Raw genomic sequence first — 12,571 nt, 5'->3', positions numbered from 1 at the left:
TTTCAAGACCCCTCTAGTGAACTGTATGAAAAGAAAATGAGTTTTTCATTCGCCAGAGTAATTGGTCTATGAAAATCTGGTCCAGTAATCCTGTGCCCAACAACAGGGTTTTTCTTTGTGCATATTTTACCTCACCCTCAGCTGGGAACATCAAAAAAGTACGTAAATGGACACTTGGGGTCTTTCAAGACACCTCTACTGTACTGTATGAATGGAAAATGAGTTTTTCATTCTCCAGAGTAACTATTCTATGAAAATTTGATCCAGTCATTCTGTGCACAACAACAGGGTTTTCCTTTGGGGACATTTTAATTATATTTATGTAGTCCTCAGCAGTATAGAAACACCACTAAAATTTTAAAGCATGTTCTATTTCCCCAAATTCGCTGTCATTAGGGAGGAAACTATGGTCTAGTAAAAGGAATCTTTATGTAATATTTTGAATAGTAGGGTGTTTTCCCATTACTGTTTTCAGGCATAAAACACTCTTTAATATTGTGATTCTGGTCTCCACAAGAATCTGACAAGTATGACTTCATGAGCTTCACGAGGGAGCACAATTTGTTCACCTTCACTTAAGAAACAGATTTTCCATTGGGCCATAAAGGAGTAAGTAGGCCGTGTAGACCGGATCTATTTTCATTTTGAAGTCAGCGACCAACTGTAGATATTTTAATGTTCTCTTCAACAGGGTATTTTGTATCAAAATGAGTTCTGAAGAAAATGCTGTACAGTTTGTCTTTCTTCATCTCTCACATGCAGCCAGTTTATCTTCTCACTGTTTGTGCCTTTTTGCACATTTTCCATCAGATGCTTGTACTAACATGTTCACGTGTTCGAACCTGCTGAGTCCCTCATCCTATTTAATGTTGAGATGAAAAGTCCAAACAATGAACTACATGAATTTTACACCTTTACCTACCAGATGGAGCAATAATCTTTTAAAAAGAATTTTGGTGCTTGGTGAAGAGATGCTTAAAACGATCTGATTATGTTTCCACCGGGCGAGTTGGCCGTGTCGCAGCCCTGAAGATGGTTTTCCGTGGTTTCCCATTTTCACACCAGGCAAATGCTGGGGCTGGACCATAATTAAGGCCATGGCCGCTTCCATCCCACTCCTAGGCCTTTCCTATCCCATCGTCTGCCATAAGACCTGTCTACGTCGGCACGATGTAAAGCCACTAGCAAAAAAAAAAGTTTCCAAAAAAAAGATAAATAGATAAAAAAAAAGGCTAAATTTTAGTTTGTTAAAATTTGTTAAAATGAAATATTTGAACACACATTAAATAGGAAAAAGGGAAGGGCTGAAAATAATTTTGCAATTCTGAATATTTCGTTATACTGCCGTTCGTTCAGCTACCTTTTATTTAGCTATTCCATAGAAAATCTCCCTAGTTTCCAAGATTGCTAAAGATTGCTCTTCATTCCCTGATTCATCTTATGAAGGGAAACAGAGCTTCCATGATGTCAGTAACGTCCTTTTGTCAATATTTCACAGCAGATAAAGATCTTCAAAAAGTTGAGATAGAGTGAGTCTCTTCTGCAGGGTGTGTTCTCAGATGATGTAAGTGAAGAGCAGTGGGTTAAGAGCATGCACGTGTGTAAAAGTGGTGCTAGTTGAAATCGATACAGCAGGAAAGGATTCCTATTTATGCTATTATTGCTAATGAGCATAGTAAAACCGTTTAATTGAGTATCTTGAACAATTGTATAATTAATCATCTGTAAAAAGAATTATAATTGCTGTCAAAAGTTTGATATTTCATATTAGGAACACTTTTCCTGAAAATTATTTAGAATCTGAGTCTGTATTCTCCAATATATATTCAGTTGGAGTGTAGGATTTGATCATAAAATCTTTTGGTGTATTTGAACTGGTTTTATTTGTAGAAACTGAAATATGTAATAAATACATTCAGAATATAAAATGGTATTCCACATTTGGCTTAGTCCTCTGTGGTATTGAAGGTTGCATGCTGATTTATGCCTGATGCCACCCTTCATATCTGTTTTAATTGGGCAATTGGTTTCTTCTTTTCCAGTGGAACGCTACGACCCTAGGCAGAACAAGTGGTCGCCTGTGTCCCCCATGTCGACACGACGTAAGCATTTAGGCTGTGCCGTGTTCAACAACCTGATTTATGCTGTTGGGGGCAGAGATGACTGCATGGAGCTGTCCAGTGCCGAGCGATACAACCCTCATTCCAATACCTGGAGTCCAATTGTGGCTATGACATCTAGGAGAAGTGGGGTAGGTTCTGTAGATCAGTTATTGAGAGCATTGTGGTCCCTGCGTACCATTTATTGATCTGAACTCTGCTAGTTAATGTTGGAATTAGGATCCTGGAAGAATTTGCAGACTGGGTCTTGGACAAATTTTACACTGTAAATTTGGCTGTCTTCGTGTGGCCAAAATTGTTGATCAAATCCTATTACGGTATGTCAGCATTTTAAAGATGGTACTTCAACTGTGGACGGTAGTGACGTATATTTAATGAAATATTTTAGACCGAAAGTGTGGGTCTCCAACACTTCTTCGAGGGTTGTCAAACTAATAATCATCATCATCATCATCATCTTAATCAGCCCAATCTTTTGTCCATTATATACAAACTACAGTACAACCCCGTGCCCTAGATTTAGCGTAAACCTGCATTTAACGGAAGAAATCTCAAGACACAAAAATTATTTCATAGGAGCAATGCAATTTTATATTCGATTTAACATAATTCACATTAGGACAAAACCCGCATTTAGTGTAAGGAAATGTTAAAAATCTCGAGTATTCATTTCTATTCGTTATGGTTATGGGACAGTAAGAACCTATGAAAAAGACATCATAAGCTTGCTAAGGATGATCCAAGGCAGAAGAGGAGGGCGTTTAAGGCTCAGGTGAGATGTTAGACTCATATACACATCTGCTCGTGGCCGCTGTAGTACTGTAGAAGAGCACGCCGTTGTAATGACAATATTATTATGCCCTTCGAAAATTCTTATATTAATCTGTGCAATATCCTTTGGTTACAGTGAGAACCCTTTTACTGATTCTGCTGTTGTTACGGGCATGTTAGCCTTTCTTTTATCAATATTGATACTCCAGCATTTATATTGAATGCGATCGATCATCTTCCATATCGATTCCTCGCTTGATACTCATTGATACTCCATCATTTATATTGAATGCGATCGATCATCTTCCATATCGATTCCTCGCTTGATACTCCTTGATACTCCATCATTTATATTGAATGCGATCGATCATCTTCCATATCGATTCCTCGCTACATGCACAATCAAGCTCTCCCTGACATTCAGAGTTGCTGTCGACATAAAGTAATAATGGCCAAGACCTACTCCAATCCTCAGACCGTAATATTTAAAAAGAACATTCCCACCAAAGTAGCTGGAATCCCTGTGGGTGGGGAACGCACATGAAGAATACCTTCTTCGTAGCCCCTGCCTATCACAAGAGGTGACTAAAAGGGGCAATCTGGGTGCAGAAATGGATTGTGGCTTTGGTACAATGTGTTGGACTGCCTGTGGATGGGAGGGATTGAATACATCCACAGCTAATCCCTGCCTGTTGTAGAAGTCGACTAAAAGGACCATGTGGTCATTGGTCCACTCTTTCTTTTAAGGGTTAGTTGTAAACTGATTCAAAATTCTTGATTTGCATTCTGCTTGGTGATGGGCCTCTTACGTGTGCAACAACGCTCGAAAGCCCAACGGTGACCCCGAGTATCCAGTTGGGCGGGAGCGCCATGTACCCACGTAGTAGTATCTGCCAACACAGGTCCCTGCAGAGCCGAATGTCAGAAGGACATATTATTATTAATTGTTTTAATTTGTTATCTATATTTATTACTCTGTATACGCTATGGGGTACATGCTATTGCGGGTGATTGGAGAAAGGGAGCCCTAGTGCTCATTGCCTTGATCATCCCATATTAGGCATTATCTAACATCGGACCCAGGGCAATACCTGCTACGACCAGGTGAGTATTACCTTGGCTGCTTGGTTGGGCTACAGGGGTCTCTGATTACTGTGGGTGGCATTTGGGGAGGATGATTTCGGGCATGGCTTCAAAACGTCTTCAGCCTGTACGAGGTGGTCCCCCACTTTTGATGCCCACAGGGGGGCTAGCCCCTGGGAACAGGCACACCGTGTAATATGGGATCCAGCTTCCCTAGGTTTCAGGTTGCTACCAGAACCGATGGGCATAATATTAATCTGGTTAAATCAATCCTGTGTAATAGACACTTTGAAGGTGTCTACGGCAAACTTGAGGATTCACAACTAAGTATTTTTTTATTTTCCACCTTCATACTTTAGATGAAAAATTCATATATTGACAGTGTTATGTGGCTAAAAATGTTAATAATATATGAAACATGTACCACTTTTAACCAATAAGGTGCCTTAAGCAATTAATGTATCGACAAGGTGGAAAATAAAAAATACTTAGTTGTGAATCTGTTAAAGTACAATGCGGACCATGAAACTGATTATGTAAACTTAAGGATTTCAAGAAAATGCGCAACGGTAGTTTGCTTTTAAAGACTCCCACAGTAGTTCAAGCCAGTCAGTTGCTTAACCTCTTAACTGGGTATTTTTTATATGCTTGGTGTAACCTGCCCTGTGTATTTTTTACGCAGATTGTTGTTACACAGCAGGATAGGCAGAAAAGTTAGTAATATCTTTAATATCATTCATGTGTGATACAAAAAGTAAAATAAAGTAGTTTTAATTAATTTTAATGTTAGAGAATTTTTTAACCATTTTTACATTAACTGCAAGGTCATTTACCTGGTTGGAATTTGGGAGGTTAGCCCATATTTTATAGCCGAAAGTTGAAACAAATAAAAGTGAGGGTTATTTATAAATATCATATCATGCATGTGACATTCTGAACCATTTTTCATTAACTGCAAGGTCATTTACCTGCTTCAATTTTGAGCGTTTTGTTCATATGTTAGCACCTAAAATAAAAACAAATAAAAGAAAGGAATATTTATGAATTCCATATCATGCTAGTGACATTGAGAAAGATTTTACGTTAACTTCACGGTCAGTTACATAATTTACCTCACTAGAACTGTACTTCGCCTTCATCCGATTCGTCATGTTGTACATCTTGTTCTTCATTCTCATTCTTGGAACAACTTTCACTATCAGACCCGCCTGCATCTGTATCAAACCACTCATCTTCGGATTTCTGAGAAGATAAATCGTTACAATCATTCTCTGAGTGTTGAAAAATCTCGTCTTCTTTGAGCGTTTCGAACTTACTCTTTGAACTAAATGCTGCCATATTTGGCCTACTGCGGACAAGTAGCACCGCACAGATGTAAAATAAAAACAAATAAGCTTCAAGGAGCGTGACATGTGGTATTTGCTGCCATCGTGCGGGAAAACATCAGTTAAGACGACAATACACAACGCGGCAAAGCAGCTCGTCATACCCAGGAGATATTTTTTCATGACGAAGGTCCATATCAACATGACACATATCAGCCTTAGAACATTCTCGAAGATTACCTCACACAGCTAAACCAACATGACATAGAAGCAAAGGAACCACACAGAAGATTGAAAAATGGAATCTAAGCAACATGAACTTTTAATAAGCATTTTAATGTGTTAAAACTTTTTAAGTGTTTTATATTGTGGCCCAAATGTTTTAATGTGTTCTGTATACTCATGTTCTAACTTATTGTAATTTTTTACCTTTGACCACAGATATTTTAACTTCATGCTACTGTATATTGCATTTCCATCCCCCATTAGACATCCGGAAGTCTAACATAATAACAACTTGTAATTTTGTCTAATGGCTGGAAACTGATCATGTACTAGCTAATGATGGCCGTTAAGGGCCGAAACTGGTACTAAGTGTAATCTATTTACAATAAATCAAGTATTGATTGGTGGAAAAACACATTCTTGTCTATACATACCCAGGAGATATTCGTGGTAAAAGACGAGTACATATATATTAGTCATGCCCATTACCCTATAACATTCAGCATACGAATATATGTATATATATATATATATACGTACGTCATGCCCAGTTAAGAGGTTAAGTGTGACCATTTGGCAAAATACCCTTTAAAGTGGGGGAATACAAATCCTTGAATCTGGTTCGCGGAGTCATCTTTGACCGCAATCTTATTTTTAACATTGGCAAAGATTTGATGGAAAGACATGAAGAACCGTGGCGTGACACACGTCCGGCGAATTATAAACAAAGTCAGTGATGATGATGTTGCCATGGGAGCCTTAATTGCCTCTTTCAAGTAATCAGTGTTATCAGAAAAAGTCAAGGTAACAACATGTCGTTGCGATGTGAGGCCGTACATTCCGCTTTCTGCGCGGTGCTATCAATGTCAGAGATTCAGACACTTGGTATCTTGTTGTTCGAATCAGTCTGTGTGTGTTAAATGTGGAAGAGGAACTCATGGCGTGGAAGAGTGCACAACTCCTTAGAGGTGCACTATCTGCTCTGCTCTTCATTCTCCTCAAGATCGGAAGTGTCCGATATATCTGAGTGAATGGTCATTCCTACCAGGAAGTGGAAGTGTACTGAGAGTTTAATTCCATGAATATGCCTGCATACCTGCCAACTTTCCCGATTTAGGTGGGAGACTCCCGATTTTCAACGGTTTTTCCCGCCTCCCGATTATTCTAGTCGCTAGATATGGAGTCTTTTGTTAGTAATTTAGTGACAGAATTTCATTGATGATGACTAGTGACTTTTCTAGAGATTTTAAGAGCCATTTGGAGACGATTCTGACTAATTTTAATTTATCTCAATATAAATAAAATAAGAGCATCTGTACATTGCTCAGAATTTAAAAAGAATGATATTTCTGTACCGGTCGAGACCACAGTAACAAGGAGAAATGCACGTTTTTATTTTCCGTGTTTGTATGTTTGTACGTACGTTCGCGCATCACGAGAAAACGGCTGAAGAGAATTTAATGAAAATCGGTATATAAAGTTGGGGAATGAGTCGCTACAACATAGGCCATAAATAATTGTGTTCACGCTGAGTGAAATGGTAGTTTAGGGGAAGGCCTAAAATTTAATGCTCACATATTTGTTATTATTGGCCCTATCAATAATTACTACATAATTGAAGTTATATATTATTAAATTTCCTATCAGTTATGTCTTATACATTTTTACTATACCGGCTACGATAACAGAGATATTAATGAATTTGAATTTTTGTTGCTAAGTCAACATCAGCGCCGAGGTACAAGAAAATGGGTGAACAGAATTTAATGAAAATCGGTATGTAAAGTCAGGGAATAAGTAACCACAATCTACGCTATAAATAATTTTATTCACCCTGTTCAAAATGGTAGTTTAAGGGAAGGTGTCAAAATTTAATTTTTAATTACCTACATGATTTGTCATATCGAAAAGTACTACATAACAAAAGTTATAGAGAGTACAATTCCTGATTATTTATGTCTTATTCACTTTAACTGTACCGACTATAATAATATTGTGAAGATGATTATAAGAATGAGAAAAAAAAGTCATGAAGGAACGATCGCTTGAATAATAACATAAGAGGGAGTCATAAAAGAAAGGACTCACTTTATATTAGATGCTCAAATATCACAGAGTCAGAAGAAAACTAAATGTGAAGGCCTGCAGTATAGATAGCTCATAAAATTGATCAACAGTAACATTACATTGATCTTTGTTTGTTGTGATGTGCTTTGTGTATTCTGCTGTCATTTATCTCCGACAGATGGGATTACTGCTATGTACCTAGTTTAACAGCCTGCCTGAATATTGACGGGAGGTAGCTGGAGAGTTAGACCTCTCTCTTCTTTAGCATGCCATTCCTCTGGTTCATAAATTTTCTGATACTACTGGTACATAACACACTGGATCATAATAGTATTCCAGGTATTCGATCCCTACTCCGAGGCAGTGATTGAAATGAGCAGTGTGCACACTTAAATGGAATAACCACGAACCTACTATGCTGGCATAGCAGTGGGGGAGAGTTGATACTCCCATGTGGCGCGTTCCAGGTGGCGGATAGGGGGGGGTCCTAACCGGCTTGCTGGCGGACTTGAGAGCGAAATAAAATAGCTCTCGCGGATCAAACACACACACACACCCCCCTTGTGGGTGGAGGATGCAAGCGAAGAATACACCCATGGTATCCCTTGCCTGTCATAAGAGGCAACTAAAAGGGGCTACCTGGGGATGTTTGAATTAGAACCATGAGACTACTTATAATTAGTACCACCACACGGGGAACAGCATGGGTCACTTTTACTTGCATGTAGTACCACTATGTTAGGTACACAATAGATTTGTGTTTAGTAGTGACAGTGTGTGCTGGCCCCATGGTGTAGGGGTAGTGTGCCTGCCCCTTATCCGGAGGCCCCGGGTTCGATTCCCGGCCAGGACAGGGATTTTTACCTGGACCTGAGGGCTGGTTCGAGGTCCACTCAGCCTACGTGATTAGAATTGAGGAGCTATCTGACGGTGAGATAGCGGCCCCGGTCTAGAAAGCCAAGAATAACGGCCGAGAGGATTCGTCGAGCTGACCACACAACACCTCGTAATCTGCAGGCCTTCGGGCTGAGCAGCGGTAGCTTGGTAGGCCAAGGCCCTTCAAGGGCTGTAGTGCCATGGGGTTTGGTTTGGTTTGGTTTGGTGACAGTGTGTGAATCAGGGTGAGTTTTACTATGCTTCTGATTAATACCACTCTGTGAGTGACACCATGGGTCTGCCTTGCCTATGATTAGTACCCACTGTGTGAGGAACACAGCATTATAGTATGAGTTCCTGTGATTAGTACACCTATGTGATGAACACCATAGGTTTCCGTTGCCTGTAAATGGTGCCACAATACCAGTAGAGGCCAACGACCTAGATGTTAAGTCCATTTAAACAACAAGCATCATCTTAAATGGAATAATTGCTGAATCGTGACATTCGTACTGACGTCATTGTAGTGACCTATGTTAACTTCAGTTGGGAAATGTATAAGGACAGTCTTTCTGAGAATTCCGTAGCGAAGCACGGTTACAACAGCTTGTTATATGATACAAATAGCATTGTACTTCGCAAAATCGGCCGCTTAATGTATATACTGTATTAATCTAGGCATTTGCTAAGTAATGGCATTTAAGTGCATGACCGATTCACACGTGTGGAGCATTTCATTCATTCTATTTTTGGGAGGCTTATCAGAGACCTATCATCTTACTCACATACTTCCTGTGAGGGAATACAGATGTGTAATTTTTAGCCTTGTAGCCTTGTTATAGCAACAGTCGGGTTTTGAGACCGTAAGTGTTATAAATATATCATAATACTGCATTGCACAAGACATGTAGAATAAACCGTTTTGACCAGTTGTATCTCCTGATTTCTCCTGATTTTTTCTGATTTTCATATCAAAATCTCCAGTTTTTTGGTTTTGTTAAGTTGGCAAGTATGTACCTGCGAACACACCAGACTGTAGCATGATAGCTCAGAGTCTACCAGGTTCATCATTCATTCACCTCAGCTGTACTGGTGAAGATCGCTGAACTCGGAATCCTAAGCTGGCACAGCAGGAGGGGAAGGTAAAGTCTCCCTCTCCCAAGAGGTTGGCGGAAGCCATGCCCAACCTGATGGAGGCAGCATCGTCGACTGGGGTATGGAACATATCGTCCGGCCCATCTAAACAAGAAAAGAAGGCAGAAGAAAGGAACACCCTTACCAAAAGTTCCCACACTTCTTCTGCGAAAGGTAAATCATGCCCTATATGTGGAGAGTATAAATCAGCGCCAGTAGGTACGTCTGCTCCTTAACTTGAGCGCTCCCCTCAAAGGAAGAAATCCCTCCCCCAAAATGCATTGAAATTCTGGGCGTCAGTCCCCTTGTCCGTTGGTGACGGGATAGACTTGGAGCTCTCATCTACATCTACGGATATAGACGTTATTGTTCGTGCTTAGGTTTTAAAGTATCTCAGTGCTTATAACCTAACACACTTCCTTTTTAGCCCACACTATGGCACTGTTACAGTGGATTTGTAACGGTTATGACAAGTATCTTGCTGAGCTGTGCCAGCTAATTAATGAGTGAGCGGTGAGAAGGAAGCTGTTCCAATCTCTGATCATTCCATCGTCTACTTCTATGACTGTGAAGGGTTCAGGTTTCACTCTTGCACATTGGAACACCTCAACCCAGTCTTGAGGAATTTCTGTCACAGTTTTTGTGTTATCAGTCCCATATCTTTGTCACATTCCAGGTATGAATGTTCTCTTACTGGGAATGTGACATGAACAGACTGTAAACGTTTCTGCTCATGGACAATGTAGTGTAAGTATCAGGAAAGGGTGTAATTTTTCTTCTGCCCTGCTGCAGTCACAGAAGATATTTAAATGCCCGACTTCTGGGCTACGAATTCTTGTGGGAGGTGGGAGATAGTGGGTTCGAATCCCACTGTTGGCAGCCCTGAAAATGGTTTTCCGTGGTTTCCCATTTTCACACCAGGCAAATGCTGGGGCTGTACCTTAATTAAGGCCACGGCCGCTTCCTTCTCACTCCTAGCCATTCCTTGTCCCATCGTCACCATAAGACCTATCTGTGTCGGTGCGACGTAAAGCAAATAGAAAAAAAAAAAATGTTACCTCATTTGCCCCTTTTCTGCCATCAGTTTCAGGCTATACATAGAAAATAGCCTTGCTGTAAGACAATTGGTGGACACTGAAGGAAAAGACGCTCAATTCTCCCTTGTAATAAACAATGTTTGTAGAAATATTTGAACAGGGGAGTTTTTTTTTTTTTTTTTTTTGGAAATCTATGGACACTGATTCAGTAATGGGATCCTTTCTACTCTTCATCCTTGTTTCTCTCTTGCGATTTTAAAAAGTCTCAGCTCTGAGAATGTGCACTTTATGTTGAGTTTCTAGATACATGATCCTCTTCTGTAATTGTTCTTTCTCCTCTTCACTTGCTGTACTCAATTGGGGTAAGAGTGATTTCTTATTTGCACCAAACTCATCACATGTACTGCATGAATTACTTCTGGAATACCCAAACGGAATATTGAAACGTGTATTGAAAATTGTTCGGTATGTTTCATAGGACACCACGTTGTCAGGATTCTTTTCTTTATACATGTTATACATTTTTAGAAATGCTTAGTTCCTCAGGAAGGTACACCTTCTCTGATCTCTTTCTGCTATAACCTCTAGAGACCCAAGGTCAAATTTGTTTCGTGAAATATGATTCTCTGAATTAATTTTACTCTTTCAGGCTTGAAAATGGTACTTTCACAAAAAAAAATTTTTTTAAGGGTTTCCACAGTGGGTCTGTATCAAGAACAAACATTTATTGTAAGAAAATTTATTTACATGATAATACAGGTTAAAATAAGGTCTTTCATAGCCTTCTACTTGTTAGAACTATTAGACATTGAAAGAATGAATGTTAGGGTTGCTTTTCCATACCCATCCAACAGGCAACTCCCTCTTGTGGTATGGAAATCACGGAAGCAGTTCCTTTGGGAAGTGAAACATAGAAACACGTTACAATCTATGCATCTGTTATATGTTAGTGCAGATCATCCGGGAGCTCTACAACTTGATCTTGACTTCTGTTGAGTCATCATTTCTGGTAAATGCATGGCATTTCTTGATCTTTTTGCCCATGGTGGAAGTGGCTGGGTTGGGGTTTGTTTTCTTTATTCTTCTGCTAATTCGTCATCTTCGTCTTCACTTTCACTTTCTACACTTTTCCTAGTGACATGAGAGTAGATGAGATGCTCTGCAATACATAGCTTGAATGAGAAATAGGTTAGAATGTCTTTCCTTAGCCACTTATTTTGCATAGCAGCCATTCGATACTCGATCCAAGCAGCTGCCAACACAAAATCGAAAAAATGGTGGATTGTTCTAATTGTCCACTTATTAGTCCTGTTTCTCATACCATACCTGCTGAGGATTCTATCCAAGAGATCAACACCTCCCACGATGTTGTTGTACATTTTGACTAGGAATGGTCGAGGAATACGTATGTACTGATCGTTTTTCTTTGACCAACGCCTACAGTCTTCAATGGGAGTAACACCGTAGTCTGTTGAAATTAATTTACTATAACCATCTTTTCATCTGCTCTTACAACTTGGTCACTTCCACCTCTCCCTTCACGCCTCATACCACCATCTCGTTTCAGTGTCGCAGATTTTGGAATCCTGTTTACCATGATTGTACCACTAGCTAAAATGGACCTGTGGGTAAACAATGCATCAAAGAGAGTCACAGATAATAAATATCTGTCCATAAAAATGGTTGAACCAGAAGGAAGAGAGTCCACGAGTTTAAGTACAACCCTTCATCCAATGTCCATTTTCTCTAGGAGAGGAACCTTTTCCGACACAATTTCCCTTCCACCTCCTTCGTACAAGGTAAAATCTAAGGGAAGGTCACTGGTACTTGTCATAAAGTTTTTTAACCCAACAGGTTGGGGTTTTCCTTTCACATACTGTTTCATCTTCACTTGGCCATGAAAGGGGCATGATGAGATGGCCCCAGAAACCTG

The 12,571-nt window shown here is 39.7% G+C and overlaps 1 protein-coding gene across 1 annotated transcript in view; it reads left to right on the top strand.

Moving 5' to 3' along the window:
* The window catches only part of dbo (Kelch-like protein diablo), a 351,633-nt gene that overhangs the window by 280,432 nt on the left and 58,630 nt on the right, over positions 1–12,571 (top strand). The window contains exon 10 of the mRNA XM_068227482.1: positions 2,043–2,251. Within this exon, the coding sequence (XP_068083583.1) occupies positions 2,043–2,251 (209 nt within the window). The remainder of the gene's footprint in view (positions 1–2,042; positions 2,252–12,571) is intronic.

The sequence above is a fragment of the Anabrus simplex genome, chromosome 4 (genome assembly GCF_040414725.1).
Source record: "Anabrus simplex isolate iqAnaSimp1 chromosome 4, ASM4041472v1, whole genome shotgun sequence".
Lineage (NCBI taxonomy): Eukaryota > Metazoa > Arthropoda > Insecta > Orthoptera > Tettigoniidae > Anabrus > Anabrus simplex.
Note: the sequence above shows the minus strand (reverse complement) of the source record. Positions and strands in the feature narration are given on the sequence as shown.